The 26,918-nt window shown below is 37.1% G+C and overlaps 1 protein-coding gene across 5 annotated transcripts in view; it reads left to right on the top strand.

Annotated features, from left to right (window-relative positions):
- plch2 (phospholipase C eta 2) overlaps positions 1-26,918 on the top strand; it is a 365,570-nt gene that overhangs the window by 325,560 nt on the left and 13,092 nt on the right. For all 5 annotated transcript variants that reach the window (XM_031905491.1, XM_031905490.1, XM_031905492.1 and 2 more), the window contains 9 exons: positions 4,576-4,668; positions 5,011-5,111; positions 5,189-5,286; positions 9,406-9,588; positions 11,004-11,111; positions 11,587-11,711; positions 13,194-13,278; positions 13,683-13,829; positions 15,226-15,305. In XM_031905491.1, coding sequence (XP_031761351.1) covers positions 4,576-4,668; positions 5,011-5,111; positions 5,189-5,286; positions 9,406-9,588; positions 11,004-11,111; positions 11,587-11,711; positions 13,194-13,278; positions 13,683-13,829; positions 15,226-15,305 — 1,020 coding nt within the window. The remainder of the gene's footprint in view (positions 1-4,575; positions 4,669-5,010; positions 5,112-5,188; positions 5,287-9,405; positions 9,589-11,003; positions 11,112-11,586; positions 11,712-13,193; positions 13,279-13,682; positions 13,830-15,225; positions 15,306-26,918) is intronic.

The raw sequence follows: 26,918 nt of genomic DNA, 5'->3' as shown, positions 1-26,918 counted from the left end.
CACTTAGCTAATTAGGATCAAGCTAGAAGGCTGACCATAGAAGTCCACTTGTATATAGTATATTGAAACGAATACAGGCGGCTACCCAAACATTTGAAACTAAATAATCATGGTCAGTGGTCATCAGGTTTTGAAAGCTGTAAAAGGTCAGGACTTGATTGGCTGTGATGCAGCCAAATATGACTGCTGCCAACCTCTGCTATGTAGCTCTACATTGGGCTCTCCGATACTTGGAAACAGAGGCCACTTATGGTAACATGGGTAATGTGGTTGAGGAGGGGGGTCCTAAGTAGAATTACTTTTGTATTAATGATATGTGATATTCTTGTTCTAAACAGATCTTTGTTTCAAAATTATCCAAATAATCAAATTAATTTTTAATTTGGCAGACTTTATATTTTTTGGAGTATTCAGCACATTCCTTGGTTAATTGTCTGTTTGATTGATTCTTGCCTTATTCTCTCATTCATTAGTTTAAAAATGTTGCTGAATTAAGTGTTGAACTAATGTGATACAAGCCCAATAGGCAATATTAAAGCACTCGTCATCCTTTTAATTTTTTAATTACATTTTCTAGCCTACTTTTATACTTTTATATTCTGCTGTCTATCTATTCTATAATGGTGAGCCTTGCCAGTGAGTTTTTGGGAGATACTTGGAGGCCAGAGGCTTATGCATTGTTTTCTACTGCTGTCATTAGAAACCAAGCTGTGGCAATTCTTGATATATCAAAACAAAGACTTTACTTTAAATGCCACGTGTGCCATAGCCATAAGGTGTAACATTGAACAACACCGTGCTGAGAAGTGCAAAAGAAGTTATTTAATAATGTTGAATCCACTTAAAATAGTGCATAAAACCTACAGGCAGGTAAACTGACTTCTGATTAAATTAACCACAGTGCGTGTGATAATGACAGGGACTGTAGATTGTAAGCTCCACTGGGACATGGACTGATGTGGATGATAAACAATCCCTGTAGAGTGCTGCATATATGTGTTAGAAAAAAGCATAGAAATAATCAAAGAAAGTAATAGACACATTATAGCAAAGAAATAGATTCAGGAAACAGTCAGGTTCAGACAGGCGACGCTACTGCCATTTTTATATAACATATTTGGCTAATATTCAGTACATTTCGAAAATATTGCCTAGGTAGTTTTTCTAAAAACTGATGATTGATTGGCACTTTAATGCTAGGCACTAGAACTCCCAGCATCCTCTAGCAGACATGTAGTGCAGCAGCCACCAGGTTATTCCTCCATTATACAGTCAGCATCTAAAGTGTCATTCTCGCTTTCTTATGCAAGTGGAGTACGACTGCAAAGAACAGCTGCCCTGAGGATTTAATGTTAACTCCTCCTAGGAACATGGGATAAAACATACAAAGCTGAAGCAGATGCCTGCAATTTAATGAAAAGATGAAGCAAAGGTTGTTACCGAGTGCTCTGGAGTTGAAAAAGATTAATTAAGGCATTAATTATGTTCTTTAGACTCTTATCTGTATGCTAGAAGCTGCTATGGAGTAGATTTGTATTTATTCTCTAGAGAATATGGTCAGTCATAGATGTATAAAATAGCAGTAAAACTTTTACAACAGCGTTAAATGCTTAATTCCGAAAAGATATATATGTATACTATAAGCATAATTTATAGCCCTTTACATTATTTAAGTGGTCCTCAAAGTATAACTTGTACATGGAGCATGATACCTGCTTAGATCTATACAAATACTGTATGGATTTACATAGTAACATTCTCACACAGACATTTTATAAATGAGACAGTTAGAACCCCTGTAGCATTGGCTTAAGGAACATATTTTTTATGTTATTCTAAACCTTTTAGACTACAATAAGTAGCTTCAGTGTCAACAGTGGGCCTATTTGGGTACCAGCTGACTGCCAACATTTCCTGTAGAATGCAAAGTTCCTGTAGTAGTGCCAAACGTTTGACAGGTAAATCAGAATTGGATAGATATATAGTTCACCATTGATGGAATCAGACACAGTAACATTGTTCGTGCAACATGTAATTAGAGTCAGATTTTAAGTGTAGTAAAATATCTTTATTTAGGACCTTTTGGTTCCATCATTGCCAGCCACTGCTTGAGATCCATATGCCTTTGGCTCGGTTCCCATTTCAAGTATTCAAGCTTTCCTTCAGTTCTCCGTCTCTACAATATTTATTTTCTATCCCCATTAAAGAAATTCAGAGAAAATGTTGACTGTGTCTCTGTGTATCTCAAGGTATTTCTGCATTGCTTTTAACCGCTTGGAACAACCACCCAACAAACATATTTAAACCAAGCTTGATTTTTATGATCCATTATTTATCATTTCAGTCACATCATATCTTTCATTCATAGATAGACAGGAGCAGAGATCACTCATGTATTATTTATCAAGAATAACTGTTTGAAAAAATGTTTTGGCATTGAACTGGCACACTACATATTATTATTCTTATATGGGCATGTTCTGTCTGAATGCCAAGGCTAAAATACCCATTACAGGCTTCCCAGGGGACTAATATCCGTTTTATAACCTGATATGACCTTCAGTATAAAATTATTTAACAGCCAGGCTTTGTTTGGACTTGTTTTTCCTGAATGCCAAATTAATTCTTCCTTTCTACTTCCACAAATATAGCTCAGATAGACGTCTTATCCATTAGGCTTGATCAGCTCAAGGGAACTGAGGATCTGTAGCTGTTCTTGTTGGGAATACCTGTCAATCACTCTGTGCTTATCAGCATATGTTTTTCAAAGGCTTTCTTGCAGTATTGTTTTTGATTGCCCATTATAAATTATATAAAAAAATATATATATTATAAAAAAAAAATCTCGCCAGTCTGGTTGAAATATATCCTTAAACATCTAACTAAATCTAACATTTAACATCTAGTTTGAGATGTTAAATGTTCTCTTACATGTGTTGAATGATACAAGTTATTTTCATTCTTCAGAAATTAATTCATTTGGAATTATTTACTTTTAAAAACTACCAGACCACCCTTTCACCCCATAAACTTCAATGTGTCTAGGCAGACTAGGCAGAGAATAATGAAGATTTAGAGAGGCTTATCCACCCCGAAAGCTAGAAACATCATTATATTCATGTATAATCATAAGTTTCCCAATGAAAAGCTGCACCCAGTTAAATAATTGTGTCACTGAAATGAATGGTTTGCTCTGCGCATTAACAGCACCAGCTTCATAGGGCTCTCTTCACCTCTTGTATCGGTTATTGATTGCTTTATATGTTACTCTGTATGTCCAATGTACAGCGCTGCGGAGTATGTTGGCGCTTTATAAATAAATCATAATAATAATAATCTGTACCTGTCTGGGCATAGTACTTTTTTTTTATATGTTCATGGGTAGTCACTTTTAAATTATTAGTTAATTGATATGACTTACAAGATAGTCAGACACTCAGCTTATGAGTTCTGGCAAAAGAGGTGGGAATGTAACAGTCTCATGCAGCATGACAATGTTAATTCTTGGAACCCACACTTACATGGATATTTAGGGTCCTTAAATTAATTCTTATTATACAAATTCTAAAGTGTGATTTTATGAAACAGTTGAAATGTTGGAGCATCTCTGATGCACATACAAGCATATTTAAGCTCTGTACACAGTATACTGCAATCCCAACATAATTAAACATATCTGTATTAAATTCCTTTGAAAATATGCTTTTCTTTTTTTGACCAAGGCATAATGAAATTTTCATAAAAATCAATACAGATGTAGCAAGTTGGGGCCTAGTAAATTGGCAATTACTGCTCCCAGCAGACAGAAATGCACCAAGTTCATGAGCAAAAAAAATCATTGCACAGCTAATTGCAAAGCCGTGTGTTAAATCACATGAAGCCAGCAAATACACAACATTTTGTAATAAAATAGTCTAATGCTCTGCTTTGGTTTAGCAGCAATGATCAAGCAATATAACTAGTTTAGTACTGAGCATATACAGGGGTAGTATCTCACTGTCTTCACTAACTAATACTTAGAATGTAGTTACAGTTTTATATTTTATTGACTAACTGAAACTGCTTCTGTAGTTGTAGGTGTGTAACTCTGCCATTGCGATAGTGACAAACTGACATTAGGTTTATCTATTAATCTATCCTCTATCCATTAAGATTAATTGTAAAGATATACAGTATAACATACAGCAGTGCCTCTTGGGTTTGCCTAGCATAATATCTAATAATGCTCATACCATACCAATACTGCAGCTTTTGTAGATAAAAATGACCAGCGTGGTTGTATAGAAGACTGTTGGTCTGACATCTGAACTAAAGCCGCACCACTAAGAAAACAGAAAAAATTGCTTTTTGAAAGACTTTGGTGGTGCAGTACAAAATAATACATCGTTCTATCTTGATCATGTCTAATGTCATAACACCCCCTAGTGATACTTCTTGGAATTTCTAGCTTCTTGTCATAATATGATGTTGGGATACAATGCCTTGTTTGTGTTTTTGACCAGTTCTTTGTGTTTTAAAAACATTTGTAACAAAAGTGTATTAAAAGCAGTAATATAAGTGTTATGTTATTTTTAGAGTAAAACAGAGGAAGAAGCTGAGTCTGGAGAAGAGCCGAGCCCCAACAAAAGACACAGTCGTTCTTTGATAGGAAGTTTTTCCAAGCACAAGGTTAGTGATATGGTTAAATAAACTTGCTATGTACTTTTTTGTATGTTTTTTTTTCTAGTGGGTGGAACGATTCAGATATTTTTCTTTTCAAGCTTTAGTTTACCTTAGTCTTGTACTTTTCCAAAAACAACATATTAGAAAGAAATTTCCCAGTATTACATTTCATAATTTAGCATCATCAAATAGAGTTTTTTCATGTGGAGTATTTCAAGTTCACAAGTTCCATGGTACCTGCTTCCAGTCTTGCTTCCTTCTATTTTAGATATAATATTCTGCATTATTAGCTAATTAAACCTTTATTCTGAAAGGAAAAAAAAGCTCTCACTTTCTCTCTCAACTTAGAAAAAAGGTGGAAAAATAAAAAAATGCTCAAGCTTAGAAGAAGGGGACGAAAGCCTGGACCGCCAGGGAAGTTTAGCAAGAGCTTCAGTACATTATAGCAGGTAAGTTGGACTGGCAGCAGCTGAATTATTCAGCCTTTGATTATTCATGTATCTTGATGAATGTGTTTGTTCACCAGAATAAATAGACAAAAGAAAACCATGAAGCTGTCAAGAGCCCTGTCTGACCTGGTAAAATACACCAAATCAGTTGGTATCCATGATGTGGAAACTGAAAGTAAGTAAAACGATCTGTTTTTGGTCCCAAATAATGTTTTTTTTAATTTTACTTGTGCTTAAATAGCAGCTGCTACTTGTGCCTTTCCATTCCATTCCAAATTGCTGACAAAGTAAAATAAAGTTTGTGACATCAGCAAGGCTGTAATCTGCTCAGAATAACCTGCTGTATGTGTATCTCTGCTGAATTCAGCAATACTTTTTATCTTCCTATATTTCTCAGTTTGTCAGGCAGTAACCCATCACTAGAATGATGCCTTATTTATAAGCACAGCAGACAATTTAAAATATACCTCCATATAGCCAGTCTCTATAGGAAGTCAGCCAACCACTAACAACTGCAACAGTGTCAAATCTGTGGGCAATGTTCCCACTAAGCTGTGCGTTTGTGCACACACATTTAGAGGCCAGCGCACACAACAAATTGTGGCACACAAAAAATTTAGTCTGAAAATGTATGTATGTATATCTTTATTTATAAAGCGCTACTTATGTACGCAGCGCTGTACAGTAGAATTCATTAATGCAAAACAGGGGGTTAAAGATAATGGATAAATACAAAGTACAACAATAAATACAAATAAATACAAGGTACAGTTGCAATAAGAGTCAGGAACACAAGATGAAGGAGGTCCCTGCCCCGTAGAGCTTACAATCTATATTGGAGGGGTAACTAACAGACACAAATGGGCAAATGTAAGTGCTGTAGGTCACAGTGGGTGACATGACAGTATAAGTGCCAGTTCCCAGATCAGGTGCTGGGTGAGTGCTCCAAAAGGTAGTCTTTAAGTTTAGTTTTAAAAAGACTGAGGGAGGATTCTCTCTGGAGGAAATCAGGGAGGGAATTCCAAATGTAAGGGGCAGCAAGGCAGAAGGGTTTAAGGCGGGAAACAGCAGTAGTAGTTGGGGGCGCAACCAAACGGTTGCTCTGCGAGGAACGAAGGAGTCGGCCAGGAACGTACGGAGACACAAGAGAAGAGATGTAGTGAGGAGCAGAGGAATGGAGGGCTTTGAAGGTTAAGAGAAGGAGTTTGTAAACTATTCTTTGTTTAACAGGAAGCCACGATAAGGCCTTTAGCAGGGGAAGGGCCTGAACTCTCCTGGATGAGAGGAGGAGAATTCTGGCAGCAGTGTTTAATATAGACTGTAGGGGGGAAAGATGGGAGTTAGGGAGGCCGGTTAGCAGCAGGTTACAGTAGTCAAGTCGGGATAGGATGAGCGCGTGCATGAGCAGCCTAGCTGTTACAGTAGAAAGAAAGGGACGGATTTTGGCAATATTGCGTAAGAAAAAGTGACAGGTTTTGACAGTGGTGTTAGTATGGTCAGAGAAGGAGAGACTGGAGTCAAAGATCACCCCCAAACAAAAATATGCCATTTTGTATTTATTGTGCCCTAAGCATACAATAAAAATGTGCAGAGTGGGTTTAAACTGTGTGTACAACAGAGGTAGGCTGAGGTAGGCTGAGGTAGGCGGAGTGTTTATCCACAAGCCGAGAATCAGCCTGGTGTGGCACAATTGCACTCTCTGCACTAGCTGAGCCACATTTCCAGTTTAAAAACAGGAAATTCCATTTTTAAAATTACCAGAAGCAGCTTTTTGGCACCCCTGCCATTAGCTTGCCCCATGGCAGTAGCCCCCTGAGCCCGTCCGTCTTAAACACAAGACATGCACATGCTAGCACTGCCCTAAAGCCAATAATGAGAGGCTACAACCATTACTTGAGGAATTGTAAAGTCATGCAAATAACTCCTTAAGAGTTTGGAGCAGGCTTGTTTTTCTACCTTGCATACTTCACTTAATTGTGTGTTCTCTTTGGTTTGCTAGCTTTTATGCAGGTAACCAGAATCAATTAGGCCTTAATGACCATAGTCATAGGTTTTCTGAAGCAAGTTATAGAAACTCTACATTAGGCTAATGCCACGCGGGCGTATTCTCGGCAAGCCGAAAAACTCTTGCAGAAAATACGCCTTGCTGCTGTCAATTTGGCCTACCTTGTGCCTGCACCCGAATGAATGGAATACACTCGGGTGCAGGCATTTGTAGCCGATATCCACCAAACAACGCAAGATTTCATATTTTCAGCGGATATTGGCTACATGTGCCTGCACCCGAGCGTATTCAATTCATTCGAGTGCAGGCACAAGGTAGCAGGGTGTATTCTCAGCAAGCCTTAGCCCTGTGACAGGGAAGGTCTGAGATAATGAAATAATTATCTGTAGCTGTGTGTTCTATACATGTTATCCAACCTGTGCCCCATAATGTTTCACTGGGAATGTGTAGTGGGGTGTGAGACCAGTACATCCTGAGTATGCTCAGAGGTGTTACCTGTGGGAAATGGGCAGGGCCTAACCTTGCAGGTAAACACAGCTACACAGGCACACATAGGAATCTCTGATTTTTTTGCGTCGTACAACTGTTTAGGCTGTAAATATTACTGGAAACAGTACAGTGGTTTATGATCAGACAGTTGATGGTGATTAGTTTTTTCAATACTGAATATGGCAACTTAAGCAGAAGCACTCGAATACTAGAGGTCCTAATTATGTTACACTGTTGCAGTTTCTGTGGAAGTGTTCATTTATTGCTAATGAGACAATGCTCGCTTATGTATAAATTTAGTGTGTTTTGTGCAGAACACAAAGGGTTGGCCTTGTGCTTCAGTATGAATGTACTTGTAAATAACCCCAGCCTATATATAATTGTCTTTAAAGAGTGGTGGCTAGTGATGGGCAAATTTTTCGGCAGACATGGACTCGCAGCGAATTTCCATATTTTGGCATTGGCGAATTGTTTTGCGAAACTTCAGCAAAAATTTGCCACAGATTAATTAGTTGTGCATCAAAAAAAGTTGCGGTTGCGTCAAATTGGGTGAGGTCACGTCAAAATAGACGCGGGCGTGGCAAAATGGTGGTCACGGAAAAAATTACACGTGACAAAAAAAGACACGCATTAAAAGACTTGTGCAACAAATGCGTTTTGCAGATTTTTTGCCGCTTCGCGAATTTTCCGCCGAAGCAAAACTGGACAGATTCGCTCATCACTAGTGGTGGCCTAAACATTGCTTCTAATTATCCTCTGCCCTTTGCACAAACGTTCTACGCAGAAGGGTTTGTGATTGATGTTTATGATAGGAATCAAGTCAGAGTTTGGTTTTAGTTCCCCAGTTCTACGTTTTGTTATCTTCATCCCATGGTACATCAGCTTTTCTCTAAACTCTAGAAAATTTGTAGCCAGTCTTTAAATGTGTCGAAGGGAGCAGCGCCGGATTTCTACATGGGGCGCCCCAAGGCCGCCCCCATTCCCTATCCCCCCCGAACAACCTCCTTGCCACAACCCCAACCACTGCACGCATGCGCCAAAGTTAAAACTCCCATACGGAGCAGTGGGGAGAGGTCCCCATTGCTCTGTATGGGAGCAAAATTTAAAAATTTGCGTGCAGCGGGGTGGCATGCCCCTATGTTTATGCCACCCTAGGCCCGGGCCTTTGTGGCCTCACCCAAAATCCGGGCCTGGATGGGATTTGGGAAGCCACATTCAAGGTATGGGGCATTCATAAATATATTGGGGCCCCTACAACTAAATGATGGGAATCCCATGACCAGAGCAATGGGCCCTTGGCAAACACCACCAGGACTAAGATACTGCATTGTCTGCCTTTGAGGGGCCCCTGATACCCCTTGCCATAGCCCAGAAGCAAGGTCTAGAGATACTGTTGCATAAAAAGTGAATACAGACAGCGCTGTCAGTGCCTCTTATGGGCATAAGGTTGCCAGGGGCTCATTTCAGAAATTCCTGCTGACTTTGCCCCTCGCTAGGGCAGCCCTGGGAACCATTACATGTGTTGTGTTTGTAACATTATGTATCTGAGCAGCTTTATAAAAACAATTTGTGAAGAATCTAGCAAATGTTTACTTAAGCATAGAAACATTCATTTCTCTTTTTTTTTCTTTATGGGTAAGATATGCAGCCCAAAATCATTTAGTGCTTTCAAGACAACCTTATCGATGTATTGTGTACAACCCATGCATCACATTAATGGGATCAGTGTGTTGGTGACTGCACTCATTTATTCATAGGAAGTGTGGAGACTAATAACTGGATACTTCTTTGTTTTCTAAGTCTCTTGCAGCTGGCAAGTTTCATCATTTAGTGAAACAAAAGCCCACCAGATCCTTCAGCAAAAACCAGCTCAGTTTGTCCGGTTTAACCAACACCAGCTCTCTCGCATTTATCCATCGTCTTACAGAGTCGACTCCAGCAACTACAACCCACAACCATTTTGGAATGCTGGTTGTCAATTAGGTAGGAGAGAATACAAAATAATAATTTAAAAAATGTATTGCTCTTTGAAGCTGAAATTTCATTGTTATTGTTACTTGCTTATCTTTGTATTCAGACTGACTCCTATTCACATTAGAATTTCTCATTCTAACTACTGCCTGGTCACTAGGGTAATTTGGACCTTAGCAACGATGCAGCTGCTATAATTCCAAACGTGAGAGCTACTGAATATAAAGCTTAAAAATTCGAAAACTACAAACAAAAAAAATAACCATTGCAAAATTGTTTCAGAATAGGACTCTCTACAACATACTTAAACATGAACAAACCTTTTAGAACTAGATCATTGATGCCCCCAGCCCCCACCCCCCCACTTCACAATGAAACTTGCTTTTGCTGCCATGCCTTCACTGAGTATTTCATTTTTTTTATTTGGTCACGCCTCCTACATGTGATCCATTACAGTATTACTTTGTATTACAGTGTCTATTTACCAAAGATTAAGATTTTAGGATAACTGCTAACATCAAGGTCATTAATTGAAAAATAATTCATTAGCTTTTAGGTGTTTATAGAGCTAAATGAGATTTGATGCCCGAAAGAGCACAAAACATATACATAAAGCCTATCTTAAGTTGCTTTATTGAACCATTAAACGACTACTACTTATTTCACTTTGGAGTATACTTGTAGTTATATTCCAACTTCCATTCTTAGTTCCCCCTGTCTAGGTTTCCTAAACCCTCTTAATTAGGGGGTGCTGGGTCACTTTGCCATGTTACAGTCAAGATCGATAGACTAAAATAAAAATAATAGGTACAGATGAAGAGAATTTTATTGGAGAGTTTGAAGGGAATGGGATTTTCTGATACATCAGCAAGATTTCTATCTATATTTTTAATCTTATGTTGCTTGTGGCACTCCTAAAATGTATAGTTCCCTCCCACTTAAGACAGTTTGGCATAAGTAACACCTCACCAACTGGGGATTTTTTTTCTCTAACAGAAACAGAACACAACTACCATGGATCAAATATTCTTTAGTGATCTTTTTCAGCTGTGTGTGTGTATATAATTTACAAAATATTAAAGCACTATATATTTTATATATATATATAAAAGAATTGCTTTAATATTTTGTTATAAAAACTGGATAGGTTACTTGTATTTGAAGTTAAGGAAGTAGCCATATGACTTTCTGGTGAAATATTTGGCATTCAAGCAGAAAAGAGAACTGTACATGTATCGTTTTTGTAACTCTACTTTGTCTTTACCTTTTTCAAGAGAAAAAAAGATCATATATCTGCCATATTAATCGATTATAGTTAGCAATTTGTGTATATAAAATGGACATAGGTAATAGTCACTTAGTTTGTCTAATGTATTGGTTTATTATACACATATTTAACAGCAAATGTTTTTTTTTTCTTTAATCAGTTGCTTTAAACTACCAGTCTGAAGGAAGAATGTTGCAGTTAAACAGAGCCAAGTTCAACAGCAATGGAAACTGCGGTTATGTGCTGAAACCGAAATGCATGTGTCAAGGTGATGGCAACCCAGTAACTAACAGGCTGTTCTTAATGCAAATCAGCCAGTGAGGCCTCATTGTATTACAGAACCTACTTTATTCACTAAAGTCATGCAGAACCATTTAGGACTTCAGATTATTAAATGAGCCAATGATGTAGTGTTTACTGCTCCAGGGATCTCATACCAGATTTTATTTGCTTTTTACTGAGCCTATTAAACACTTGTGAGCAGTGAACTGAACACAAGCAGCATCTTTTCTCAAAAGCAATATCTTTGTGGATGGATATCTGCCATCCATTCATATAGAACTATATCCTATCATAACTACCGTCAGTATGAATTTGCTAGGGAAGAACCAAGGAAGTAGATAAAGTTCCATTCCATTAGATTTAAAGGGATTTAGCAGCAGTAGTTGCTAATACTGTAAACTCAATGAACTAAAGTATGTTATGTTTATATCTTTTTTTTTTTTTTACTCTAATAATTGTAGGTGCCTTTAATCCTAATTCTGAAGATCCTTTGCCAGGACAATTGAAGAAACAGCTGGTTTTGCGAATAATCAGTGGCCAACAGCTTCCAAAGCCAAAAGACTCCATGCTGGGAGATCGTGGAGAGGTAAAGCAATGATAAAAGTTGGTTTCATTTAGATTTATGTTTAATTACATATATTGTAAAAAAAGAGGTACTTATCTATAGCAAGTGTGTTCTGTTATGTAAAATACCAGTATTTTCGTAAAGGGTACTGGGAGAGCTTTGTAACTTCAGAAATTATATCAGTCCTTTTAGTTCTGCAGAACAGGTGTAAATGTCTAAATAAAGAAAGTTGCTATGGGATTTTAAAAATATGCCTTTGATATATTTACTGAAACATATGCTGATTATGAAAACTTAAACAGGATTCAGACTGTTGAATTTATGAGCATATGTGCAGAAATATCTATATTTAGGCTGTGCATAACTTGTTATGTATAATTTACTGAATTATATGCAACATGCATAATCTTTGATTAGGTTCAGTAGACATCTATGAAATGCTTGGGAATTTTTCAATAAAATGTTGTATTTAATTTGGGAGGAAGGTTAGGTAAAAGTGCATGTTGCTGTGCCTGTAGATGGCATAAAACAAAGGCTAATGGGGGGCTAGTTCCCCTCTTACTCATTAACCACTCTTCTAGCAGTTTATTGCTATCCTGCTTCCTGTAGGTAGGGGGCCAGGGAGCTCCGCTCCCTATTTATTTACAGGTTTACTTCAATTTGGGATACCTTATTTTGGCCATTTGCCATGGGGACTTTAGGTTATCAGTCCCAGTCAGACATGCTTCTGTGCTTCCTCAGGTACTTCAGACTATTCAAAGCTGCAGGCACCACTACTAAGGCATTTTGCGCTGCCATTTTATGGGGGGGGGGAGCAAGGCTCAAAGGCATGCTGCTGTGCTGCCTTCACCACCCCAACAGCAATATCCTTACTACTATTGGCATAGCTGGAGAAACATACTTTTAGGGTAAAGACACACTGAGCTACTAGTAGCAGCTACTTGTTGTGGCCACAGAAATAGACAATGCTGATCATTTACTGATAACTGTTTCTACATGTGTTTTAGCAGAGTCAATTCTCAGTATTGTCTATGGCATTTAGTATCTGACAATGACTGGCATAGGACACACTCGTGGCCAGTCAGGGGTCTTTTTAACTTTGCGGCAAGAACTCAGCACCGATCACGGAGACAGCAGCCGCATACATCAGCATGCAGGTGCCCACATTCAGGAACCAATTCCTGCCTCTCGTCGCCCCCTCCACTCCATGCTGCATTGGTAGGCTGCGTCTCTCATTAGTATGGGTGCAGAGGACTCTGGTTCCCCTTCTGAGCTGCCATATGGTGCCAGATGTCAACACACTCTATCCCTTTAACTAAGCTCACAAGCAAAGTTTGTGAACTTTCACTCTTCTTTAGGTATAATACTATGCATCTGCAGTGAATATAATAGTAAAGGCTTCTATAAATTTCCAGCTTTAGTGCAGGAAAGTATTGAGAATTTCTTGAAAACTCTATATTTATGTTTTAACGATTTTTGCCATGTGTAACTTGTGTATTGCAGATCATTGATCCTTTTGTAGAAGTTGAGCTTATTGGTTTGCCAGTGGATTGCTTTAAAGAACAAACACGAGTTGTTGATGATAATGGTAAGATGAGATCTAAATCTTTATTTACAGAGTTCTAAATTTACTGCCAAGTCTTTTCTTAAATCTAGTGAGTTTAAACATTCTTGGTTACATGCTAAGTAGCCTAAGCAGGTCCACTTCAAGTCCCATTTGGCCCCCTGTAGTTCCTGGCTCCCCAGCAGTGTCTGTTTTCTCTATAGTTATACCCTTGCTGTGTTGTCGGATGTCACAAATTCTAAACAGATCAATATGTGTTGTATTTGTTGTATTGTATTTATTCCTTTCTGTTAATTGCTTTAAAGAGGATTGACACTGACTTTTGTTTTGCTGTAAAGAAAAAGTTAGATTTTTGCCTTCTGGTCTTATCTAATTGAAACCACTGCTTCATATATGATATTCCTTGGTTCTACTGTCTTTATTTCTAGGATTCAATCCTATGTGGGAGGAAACCCTTGTATTTACAGTGCACATGCCAGAAATATCATTAATTCGCTTCCTGGTGTGGGATCATGATCCGATTGGCCGGGATTTCATTGGACAACGGACTCTTTCATTTAGCAGCATGATGCCAGGTAAAGACAGGTTTTCTTTATTCTAGGAAAGGATATAAATCATACAAGACAAACTCAAGTAAAACATAGGGATAAAAGTCCAAGGTTTTATACAATAAGCAAGAAATGCTAAAAAAAAAAGGTTTTATTTTATGGTTCCTGAGGAGAAAAGAGGACAATGGGAATATATTTTCTGTGTTTTAGGGAGTGATGGAGGCCTTTAAAAACCCAGTGCTTAGATATTGACTGTTTTGTTGAGACTTTTAACTTTAAAGCAAGAAGGAAAGGTAAAAACTAAGTAATCTTTATCAGAAAGTCCTATGTAAATACAGCCATAAGCACTCACAGAAACACTGCACTAAGTCCTCTATCAAAAGAAACACAGGATTTCTTATGTCCTTTTTTGTAAACATGTTGTTCGGGTGTCTGACTTCCTCTCTCAGAAAAATCATTAATTTCTGGAGCCTGCACAGCTCTCATCTCTCCCCTCTCCTGCTCCTCCCTCCCACAAGAATGCTAAGAACTCCATCCCCCCTCCCTTAGGAATGTGTGATCTGTGCTATAATGGCTAGAGTAGCAGCAGGAAGCTACTTAAAATTGCAGCTGCTATCTTAGCAAACAAAGACAGCTTCTAGAGCTCTTTACTCAGGTATGGTAATGCTTTCTGCAGAATAAATATAGTGTTCTAGGTGGCACTAATGTGGCAAATCTATTGGCAGAATGCCAAAATGGGGGTAAAAATAGTAAGGCACGATCGATGTGTGGCAGGAGATTTGTCTTAGTAATCTCAGTCGGCATTTAGGATGTTAATTGCAAGAACTTTTTTATTTTGGACATATCCGCCAAATATTAATAAGTTACCGTTGTTAATATATCGGTAAAACACTTCCCATCAGAGGTGTAGAAGAAGGCAATAATTGTTTCTATGAGACTTTTCTATCAGATCTTTAAAGGCCATTCTAATGCTTTACAAACACTAGGAGCAATAATATTTAGAAAAATAAAATATTTAGCTAGGGTTTTTTTTTTATAATTTTAAACCACAAATAGTAAAAAATTAAGACCAGTTAGAATATTACTATCTTTATAATATTCAAAGTTAATGGAAACAACCCCTTTAAGGCATTAGCATACAATCACCTTAACATAGGATGAAAATCTGTTCTTTATTGCTCCCTTTGTTAATCATTTATAAAGTCCTGCTTCTTGCTGATTCCTTAATTTGGTCTATGTTATATGTACAGCAGACTTACCTAGAGAGGGATCCATATCATTTAATTATTTACAGATGTCATTTTGTGCTGCACATTCAGAATCTTCCATTGTTAAATAATGCAATAATGGGGTCTTTCCAGCCGACAACTTAAACGGTTTCATTTGTCCTCCATGTCAGTTTCACATTCATCATATTTTACAGGCTATCGACATGTGTACCTGGAAGGTATGGAGGAGGCATCCATCTTTGTTCATGTAGCAATCAATGACATCAGTGGTAAGGTAAGTGCAACCAAATATATGAATCATGGGCCATGCAAATCATTTCCCAAATGCCAACATATATATTCTGACTTTTTATGAATACCTAAATATTCATTAATTTCTACTTTGGTTTAATGTTTTATATAATATGGAACAGAAAAGGCAAGTAATGTGATGTGTGCTATTGTTGTATCAGATGAGATTATTAGAGAAACTAACATGAATGGGCCAAATTCGTAATTAAGTTTTAAATGCTTAAATAGTAATACAAATGATATTAACCTGAGGGATCTTTTTATTAAATACTGGCTATTTTCATTACCACAGACGCGTGTCATCTTATTTGAAAGGCTGCTGAATTAGGCAAATCTGCAATACTTATATACAGTATATATATTTGGGACTTTGCATTCATTGCAGAAGTGTCTAACTGCTAATTCAGTAGAATTGCATTTATTATAGTATTTTTTCAAGCTGATATGAGTTCCAGACATTAACAAGAAGTGAATTGTGTAACAGACAACCAGCAACTTTGCTAACTGCAGCTTTGAATCCTCTACTTTCATACCTTTGGAGCAGAGGACTCGTCCTATAATATTGCTAAGAATATTGTGGCCCCTAGAGGGTAGTATAGGCAAATAGATGAGATCTGGAAAAATAATGTAGCTTATCAATTCTGTTATTTCAAACCCTTTCCTGTTTAAGAGTGTTGAACCCATCTAGTGATGGCTCTCTAGTCTTTGATCTATGCCACAGAGTTCCATGAATACATCCCAGTGGTGCAGATGAAAAAGCCAAATAACAAACTAGGATATACTGCACTGGCTCTGTGGTCTGTTAAAGCAGGGACTATAAATTGTATGTATGTAAAATATTGCGATTAGTTTTCTCTTGCAACTAGCAACTACCTAAAACCTGTTGCTTTCTGAAAGTTCACACTGACAAATTGTTTGTTTAGTCTCATTTACTTGAACCTCAAATATATTTTTAGATTAGCACTGATTGATGCCCTAGGAAACAATGGGCCCGATTCACTAAGGGCTCTGGTACACGGGGAGATTAGTCGCCCGCGGCAAAACTCCCTGCTCGCGGGCGACTAATCTCCCCGAGTTGCCTTCCCTCTGCCATCCCACCGGCGAACATGTAAGTCGCCGGCGGGATGGCAGACGCGGCGGCGCGATTTCCCGCAAATCGCCGAAAAAGACTCGCGAGTCTTTTTCGGCGATTTCCCGAAATCGCGCCGCCGCGTCTGCCATCCCGCCGGCGACTTACATGTTCGCCGGTGGGATGGCAGAGGGAAGGCAACTCGGGGAGATTAGTCGCCCGCGAGCAGGGAGTTTTGCCGCGGGCGACTAATCTCCCCGTGTACCAGAGCCCTAAAGTCCGAAATAAGGAGTGCTATTTATAGCATGCGTTAAAAATCTTATCACTTCTTATTTTTCGCTCGATTCACTAAAAGGACACTTGTCATAATTAAGAAGCGATGTTCTTGGCGTTATTTATCTTACAATGACATATTTTAATGAAAAAAACTATGCGATAAGCGTTATAGGGGCCGATTCACTAAAGGTCAATAACGCTTATCGCATAGTTTTTTTCATTAAAAAGCATGCGATAATTAAGTACCGATTCATCAAAATCATTTCGCATGTGTTAATCCGCATATCGCATGCACAAAAAAAACGCATTGCGTTAATTAGCGAATAGAAATAGTACTAACGCATGATTCACAAACACATATGAAGCATTAAACGTGCAAAATATTGTGTTAATCTGTGTGAATATTAACCCTACTTGGGGCAGGCGGTTCGTGAGCTATTGGCAACGCAACATGGAGTTTGCAGTCATATTTTTTCAAGTATATGTTGGCCCTAGAGTGATGCATCCTCCAGTTTTCAGGGAAATGGTGGTTTTCAGAAAGTAATGGTTACGTACGTAATATATTGCGCTCTGCAAGTGTCCTTTTAGTGAATCGAGTGAAAAATAAGAAGTGATAAGATTTTTAACGCATGCTATAAATAGCACTCCTTATTTCGGACTTTAGTGAATCGGGCCCAATATCTGCAATTCATATTGATATTGTTCAAATGGACAGGAAAAAAAAAACATGAAGTTTAAACATTTGCTATAGATGGAATGACCAGATCAATCATTATGCTGGGGGTACTGAGATATAAATTCCCTTAAGGCTACAGACAATAATAAACTGCTATCAAACTGCAATTTTGATCAAATCTATCAGTTTGATGTAGTGATTTAGTTTAGGTTTAGAGCATTGGGTACACGTGACTCAATCCTTCAGGATAGGCCTTCACAAGTGGAAGTGACCAAACGGAGCTATGGTGTAGTGCAACTACAACCCACTGTAACTGTGTGCAGTGCAGAAAACAATTTGGTGCCAGAAGGTTCTTGAAGTTGAACAACAGAATCGGTTTATTGTCAGAGACAATCAATATGCAGGGTTATTGCAATCTACTCACACAGAGGAGATATCAGATAATTACACAGAAGGTAGAAAAATATGGTGTTCACCCGTATAGCCCACCTCAGCCGAGGGTGGGGAAGGTAAGGACCACCAACCAGCACGGCCTCCCTGTGGAGAGTAGCCTGGCCCAGTATCTATATCCTCAGGGTGTCCCTTACAGCCAAGGACCCCTCACAGCCGACTATGGATTAGGGATAGGAACTAACCCGTTACCTGCGTCTTAACCGTGTCCTGCTGTAAGGCAACAATGCCTATGGGGGTATATTTATTATGCTGTATAAAAAGTGGAGTAAAGCATTACCGGTGATGTTACCCAGGCCAAACAATCAGCAATTAGTTTTCAACAGTCAGAAAACCAAAGCAAAGCATCTGATTGGCTGCTATGAGCAACATCACCGGAGATGTTTTACTTCACTTTTTACACAGCATAATAAATATACCCCATAGTTTGACTTTTTGTCACATTATTTTACCTCTTTTATTCTTATGTTTCTTTACAGCATATAATTATAGGGAAAATAACACTAGTGCAAGTAATACTTTATCATTAGTGGTGAATTCAGCTATTAAGGATACATACTCAAAAAGGTTTCTAAATTATTTCTAGTTTTTCTAACGTTCAAGTGGCTTGTCCCTGACCCAACCTTTTCTCTCGTTCTTTAATGTTTGTTGAACATGTATATATTATAGGCTTTCCCAATTAGAAGCATGTTAGTAAAAAAAATACTCCTTGCTGTGTCCCTGCTATAATTAGATTCCTTAGTACGGGTCCTTTGGATCCATCTGTATTGATATCCAGGTAAAACAGGAGCAAGGGTCGGGTTTAAGGGGTATTTAGCCCCCACCTACTCGCATGTTATTTGCATTTATTCTTTGTCATCCAGATGAATACATTAACACTTTTTATTACACATGTAGATTTTTTTTTTTTTTTTTGCTTTACATTGTTTCCTAGAATATTTTCTTTGTGTGCAGCTTCATTGTAATGCTGTCCATGTTCAAATAAAACATGAATTTAAACTCTCTCGTTCCTTAAGCTAGCATGTGAGTTTCCAGTCTCTAAAGGCCTGGGCATGCTTAAAGGCTTTCACACAAAGAAAAAAAAATGTTGAGAAAAATCCTCTTAATTGTACACATGAGCTTTGTCTATGCTTTGCCTGGGAGCATCCAGTGGGTTACCAGTTATGTCCTATTGAGAGATCTATAGAGCATATTAAGGGAACACAGCACCTCTTTAATATTTGTAATATCTACTTTATATTAGGTTTTTAATAATCAAAGGCCTAAAAGCTCTTAAAGTTCATTTCTATTTAGAGGCAGGTTTATTAAAATTTGAACTGGAGTATGTTTGAGTAATCTGTGTTTGGAAAAAAAAATCCTGAAAACTCAAAATCACGAAATCTCAGTTGTTAGCTTAGTTATGATAAAACTCAAATCTTGAAAACTCAATCACTTAAAAAAAAAAGTCATGTTCTACTCTCCAGTCGGAGCTTATTTTAAAAACTCAAATATTGAAATAGCTTGAATTTTGAAAATACAGCTCCCATTGATTTCTACAAAAATATATTTATTATATTAGAGAACAGTATTTGCGATTGCACACTGGCATACAGAACCCTCTAACCAAGGCTGCCAACACTTCCATATATAAGGAGCAGCTACACACAATCAGGAGACCATCATGTCACCTGCTTCCTCCAAACTTTGGAGGAGCCTAAAACAATAAAGAAAAGGGAATATTCCAAGGGTTGTATATTAAAAACTGATTTTTTTAACTTTATAATACAATAATTAATAAAAAGTTCCAACAAACTATAACCTCTTTGGCCCCAGCATGTTTCGGCAGGTATGAGTTGTAATTCTAACTTCTGAGATATTTAACCATGCCATTCTGTCAGCTGGAATGATGTGCAATGTGAGCCAGAGGTTAAAATTTAGTTTAACTGTATCATGTATTTGTAATAATAGAACAAATGGTTATGTTGCCTCTTCATTCTTCTAACTATGTTTTGCAAAGGCTTCTAACAAACACCAAAGCATTGCGCCTGGAAATAATTGCGTTTTACTACAAATGATCGTTGTGAACCTTACTACAGCCTTTTCAGATATTTTTGTTCATTTTTAGCTAATTGTGCCTTTCATCCTAACTGTGTAGGTATCTATGAAGAACCATTTGGGTTAAAAAAAATACAGCAAAGTAATTTATGGTTTTTTTGACCTTTGAAAACATGCACTTTATTTAGACTTCTGGCCACACCATTATCATGCTGGATTAGGTGGATGCTAATAAGCCATTAGAAACAAGCACACCGTTTTTACAACTGGACGTATGAAAAGTAGCCAGTGCTCCTAGAGTAGTATACTAAATTAAAAAGTCCCATCTTGGGCAGAGATCTGTACAGTATTCTTTGGCTTGGCTTCTCCTTCAGCTTTTGCTTTCCCACCACACTTACTTGTACATCTGTTCAAAAGGAGGTAGATGTTATATAGAAATTAGCTTTTCTTCTCATTACCTAGAATGCACCTTATAAATGATGATAACTAACTCATCATCATCGTAAGTTGGTGACAAAATAAGCTAATTGTGTGCATTAGATTTTGCATTTAAGTGTGTACTAGATGATGTACAATGTGCTGTAAGCCCTTGTGCTACATATTCCAAATGCAGGTACACATCTCATACCTGTACACTTTGATTTGATGCTACTTCCATCAATTTTACATCTATTGACTTTTTTTTCCTTGCAAGTGCAGACTGGAATAGTTGAAATAGATATGCGGGATTGAGTATTTTGTTAGCTTTTTGGTAGGGCAGAAATGTTGTACATTATGATTATGCTCCCAGTAGCTCCCCCATGCTCTGAGCTGCTGTCACTTACTGAGCTTAGGGACCAACGCACAATATACTGGATATACAAAATATAAATGTCACAATATAAGGCCGATTAGTTAGTTAATTTATTCAGATTCATATTACATGGTAGGTCTGAAACCAGTGCAATTAGCATGAGAATTTATTAATCAGCCCTGTAACATCAGCTTATATTACAGACCATCCTAATTTTCTTTGCTACGGCCCCTAAGCTTAGCTTATCTGCAGCTCCTCAGAGCAGACTGAGCACGTGAGTGTAGCAGACACTTTGCAAGATGGGGAGCTCCTGTGACAAACTGTAATTTGCTGAATTTTGCTGAAACTTTGGGCTTTTACAGTAAGTTTTGTATATAAAATATAGCATTTTTAGCCATATTCATTTTTATGGTTTAGTTCTCCTTTAAGCAATATTTAAAACCTTTGTTTTAACCAAGGTTAAAATGTTACGTGGGCAATACACACTGATTGAGTTTAATAACACAAACCAATGTTAAGGTATTCTAATCATACATCAGAAAGAAATCTGGGACATAAGATTATAAGGGATATAAGTAAATCCAAAGTCCATAGAAACTAAAAGAAGTTCAAAGAATCATGCTTTATTCCTGGCAATAACATCCCGACACAAAAGCAAAATAAAGCAAAGGGAGATGTGTGATGGAGCCTTTGTTTGCTTGCCAATGTTAAAAGTATGGCCTTTCGCTTGAACTGCTTTTTAGAGCACTCTGAATATTTTAATTGGTTTCCACGGAGAATTCAATGGTCCACCCAACTGAATCGAGATTCCCATATTAGTTATGCCCCAAACCCCATAATTTTACTTGATATTTGTACCTGGGAAATGAAATCTCTCATGTAAAAACCAGTGCTTTATTTCTTCATTAGTGAAACCTTTCTGGTAAATGAAAAAAGGTCAAAATACAGGTTTTAAAGCAAAGTTATCCATTATAAAGAGCTTGCTAAACAGTTGATTCTTTATTTAAAAAAAAAAATATATATATAGGCTAGATAAAGGGCCCAGTAAGGCCTGAAACGTTGCCTTTCTGATGTCTACTTCAGTTAACCCAATAAAGTCACTTTAAGGCAATACAAGAAGTTGCACAGTGAGCAACAGTTTCTTGGGCTCTCTATTAAAAAAATTATATTTTTATGGGAAATGCTGAGAATGGAAAATTGACTCTGTATTGCATCACACTCTCCAGTTCCCTGAATAGCCAACAAAGGCAGCGGTTCTCATACTTTAGCCGGCGATACTGCATCATCAATATACAAGCATGACATTTGCTTCAAATGCAAACTCTCATCTATTGTCTCAGTAACCTGCATTGCACAAGAGAACAGCAAGGAGTACTTTTGACCTTGCCCATCGTCTTCCCATAGCTGTTGATTAATGGGTAACATTTAGAGCATTTGAAAGGATCTAAAACATAGATTTTTGAGTTTAGAAAGCCGACACAAACAAGCTCTGGAAAAACAAATGGAAATAAACTTTTGAAATTATATAGGGAATTTCGCATTATTCCCAGAAGGGCTTAAAGATACTCTTATCTACTCTTCCCCAAGAGTCCAGAAACCAACTGCTGATGTTTTCCTGGCACTACCTATTCATATTTTGTCAATATTTAGCAAATTGGTCACTTATTGTATATAAAGGAATAGATAACCAATAACTTTTTCAGAGCATAGTTATAAGCATGCCTAAAACTGGAATACCAGGTAAAGATAAAGATACTGACCAGCAGGACTTTACCAGCTGACAGACACCCTGCCTGTGCCTTGGTATAAACCTACATCACAAATCCCTTTATAGGTGCTTTCATTTTTATTAATAACAGGTCAATTTTTCAAGAATTTAGCAATTATATGAAATATTCCAATGTTTACCGGCATTTGATAAAGCAATTTACTTATAATAACCAATGGAACATCTTTAATTACATGCTGTAAAAAAAAAACTCTAATTAGTATAATTATGTTAATTTAACTATACAGAATAGGCAGCCAAACTGTACGATGTTAACATATGGGGACCTGAATCTATTAATGGTATGTTTAACTTAATTATATAGAGTCTTGTTTTATTGCACACATTCCCACCAAAGCTTATGTGGAATTAGGGGATAATTCCCAGTTTTCAATGGAAAATAATACAAATAGGCTAAAACAAAGAAAAAGAATCAGTCCAGATAATACATTAAAGAGAAATTTTGGCTACTCCAAATAGTATGCAGCGTGTAATGTGATCACTGAATTTCTCAAGGCATTTCAGTAGTCAGGAAAGATTAGCCACACTAATCATGTTTCTTGGGCTACTAGTTATATGTGACTTACATATTTGTATACATGATTTAGCTAATTATTGTAGATCAAATTCCAAGTAAAGCCTGGATTTGTGTTAAAAATCAGGCCTTGTGTCTGAGAACATATCAGAGACAAATGCTGCCATCCCAATTCCTCACTGTTGTATGGCTTAGGGTCTAAAGCTGCTGGCTGAAGAAAAGAGACTGCAGATATTTTCTTCTTCGGAATATTTATAATTCTTTTTAGGCAGTCTGTTTGTAGGCGTATGTTTTAGAATGAATAGAATTGTGATTGCAGCACTTAATTTGCAACCTTAGCAAATAGTTGAAAGGAATTTATGAATTGCGTTAGTTTGAAAGCTAATCAAGGCTTTTTGTTGCAAATGCATATTCTGATTCGGTTTTGTGGAAGGACCACAGTAACAGATGAGAAGTCATTAAAATGAAACAAAATAATAAGATAAAAATGTGCAGGTTGTTAAATAGAAAAAGAATACATTTTCACTTCAGTTTTACAGTAAATATCTGTCCATGTAAGGATATATATTTATTCTGCTTGTGTCAACTTCACAATGGAAAACCTTTCCCAAACCAGACCAACGGTTAATTAGGTAACCATGGCAACGTGCTTGAGCAGCAGAAAAGAAACAAATCACTTTCAACTGGGAATTCCAATGAAATCTTCAGTATAAAGTATCATCCATCAAATACAGCATGTGGCATGTTTATGAATCCTAAAGGGACTTTATGTCACTGTCACTTAATTTCAGGCATGATGCTTATATGGATTATTCCAAAACCCTCTACAATTTTTGCCTTTTTCTTTAAAAGGAAAATATTGCCTCCAAAATTGTTATAAATAACGTATATTTTTCTATGTCTAAATTCTGATATAGTTTATCAGTTAAGGGGTCTTTAAGCAGGAATTGTTTAATTATGTTTTTTTTAATTAAAGGAAAACTATACCCCCAGAATGAATACTTAGCCAACAGATTATATCAAGTTACGTGACCTATTAAAGAATCTCACCAAACTGGAAAATATTTCAGTAAATATTGGTCTTTTGCATCCTTTCCCTTGACCCACCATTTAGTGATGGGCTGTATGCTCCCTTGGAGATCACATGACCAGAAATAATGCAGCTCTAACTGTAACAGGAAGTGTGGAAACAAAAGGCAGAACTCTGTCCTTTCATTGGCTGATGGGGCCTAGCATGTATGTGTGCCTTGGCCTGTTTGTGTGTACTGTGAATCATATGATCCCAAGAGGCGGCCCTTAATTCTTAAAATGGCAATTTTCTATTTAGGATTACCCAATAGCACATACTAATAAAAAAGTATATATTTATGAAAATGGTTTATTTAGATGAAGCAGGGTTTTACATATGAGCTTGTTTATGCAATATACTTTCTTTAGAGACCTAGAATGTTTGGGGGTATAGTTTTCCTTTAATTGCAACTTTGGATGAGCTTCATAATCTGCTGCATTCTGGGTATCAAGTTATTAGGGTACTCTGTGTTTGTAATGGCTTTTACAGCATTCTATAGTCCATGGTCTGCTGCTGCATTCGTTTTTCCATTCCCACCTCAAAATAACTTAAGTATTGCTCCTTAGAGATACCCCAGGGCCTTCACCTAGAACTCTGCAACAGAATCTATAAAATAATACAATAGTCGAGACTGCTGGAAGGAACATGGGTTATGCTGAATGTCTTTGCTGATTCTGTGCCTCAGACATCCACTTATTTAGCTCTTATTTACTCAAATCTGTTTAATGAACAGTATGGGACAATTAATTTTAGCCTATAAAAATCAAATTCCGTAGAAATTGCAACAAACTTCTCTTTTCAAATGTTGTCTACGTAAAACATATAAAAATGCTTGATGAAAGAAAAGGTGCTTTTAATATTTTAAAATACATGTTTTTACTGTTTCTCTCATGATGAAAAGCCATTTTCCTTTATAGTTTACAGTCACATATTTGGAATAATGACATTTTTGCCTGAAAAATTCTAAACGATAAGTTTTTATTTGACAGATGGACATAATTGTGCATAAAGGTAAAACAACTAAGCACAGGACATGTTTCTCTACCTTTATCTTCAAGAACAGATACATTTTTCTTTAGGTTTAACTAATAGTTGCTGGTGGGAGTATTTTATTTGCTCTGTTTGGAAAAAAAATGTAGTTAAATCCTGTAAAAGGTGACAATGTTGTAAATTCATAAAGTATCAAATCCCACGTGCAAAATTCACTGCGCAAACATAGACTGGCCCACACCAGTCCCAAACCATCTGAGTTTTCCTTTCTCTGTTCCTCTCTCTGAACAAGCGTTCCCTTTTCTGTCTTATTATATGTGGTCTATGTAACCAGCATTTTGTTCTTGTTCTTGTACGTTTGTTAAACTGTGAAATTCTTCCCATTAATGTTGTTTCTTTCTGATTTGCCTTTACTTTGTCTGTTTGTGATTTCAGTGGACTTCTCTGTGTCAAAAATCTACTTTTAGAAGCAGAGACTTTTTAGGAGCCATGAAGGTACCCCCCTCATGTCACAGGAAGGTGTAGTGAAAACCACAACACATCCTGCATGTTTCTGACAATTGACATCATAAGCATCAATGTTTCCTTATTAAAACAATCAGCTCATGACATGGATTGTTCTCTTTACACCAGGCCATCCACAGCCTGAAAAAAAGATCATTTATGAAGTTGATCCAGGGTGAAAATAAACCCACAAACCTGGCAGTTTATTAACTGTACCCCATATCTATAGTGTTCATTTGTCCTCTCTGTTGTGAATTCAGTGCCACCACTTTGTTTTTCAGGATAGCGTTAATACTGTTTTTAATGGTACAGTGACCTCATTTAATGTCAGTGCTAAAATATCTCCTTGTTCCTTGTCTTTTTGTTCTTTATTAAGTCCATAGATCTCCAATCTCTTGATACCCATCTCATTCTTTATTCATCTTCCTCTAACATATTTCTGTAATTAATTCTAAGTGAAGGAAATTTTTTTACAGATTCTTTAGAAATGAATCATTCTGGATCGTCTTCTAAATGTCTTTTTCTCTTCTTCTGTTTTTGACCAAGTGAGATTGCGTCTGATCTAACTAATAATGCACTTCATTTTATTTTATTTTTGATGTTCTTTCCATCTTCATCTTTACAGTATCCACACAGTTTGTGCACAACAGTGGCACTGGGTTTCCATAATCTATAGCCCATTTCACAAGTGGGTTTGGAGTTTGTGGTGATCTGTGTATGCAAGAGAGGAGTTTTAACAGCTAAGAGATTGTTTGCATTCAGTGTAATCTGTATACTTGCCAGCTTTTATGTAAAACACTATATTCCTATTCTGATAAAGAGTCTCTCTCTTATTTTTAAAAGAAAAAAATGCATATATATTATAAGTTTGTATATGTAAACTTGTTTTTTTGTTTTTTTTTAAATGTTACATTACAGCCATTATAGACAAATAGTACTCATCATTCCCTCGTATATAGAACAGGAGACCGTTTACTAGCTTACAATCTACAAATAGGTTCAGGTGACAAGGCTGTTAACCACAGCTGTCCTAAAAGAGATTGTATAATAAACAGGCCATAACATTAAAGTATAACATCTATGAGAAACATCTATGGTTTCTCCTACTGTTCTAGAAGGGTTGATTCAAACAAACAAGGTGGCTGGCTTGTATTGGCATATGTTGCATATTGTTTCCTAGTAAGTTAAAGAATTCTGATGGGAAGGGATACTAATGTTTTGTGTATTTCTACTTTTTAACGCCCTGCCCATTGAATACAATGTTGTGTAAGGTTTCTTCAAATAGGTTTATGTAATCAAAGGTTATCAACTAGGGAAGGTATTTAAAAACGTCTTCTGTTATAGAGAAGTAATTAAAAAAAACACTTCTGCCCAAGCTGCCCACCTATTCATACTCCGGCTAGTAGGATACCACAAGAAATGTGGCCAGTAA

This window comes from Xenopus tropicalis, chromosome 7 (genome assembly GCF_000004195.4).
Source record: "Xenopus tropicalis strain Nigerian chromosome 7, UCB_Xtro_10.0, whole genome shotgun sequence".
Lineage (NCBI taxonomy): Eukaryota > Metazoa > Chordata > Amphibia > Anura > Pipidae > Xenopus > Xenopus tropicalis.
Note: the sequence above shows the minus strand (reverse complement) of the source record. Positions and strands in the feature narration are given on the sequence as shown.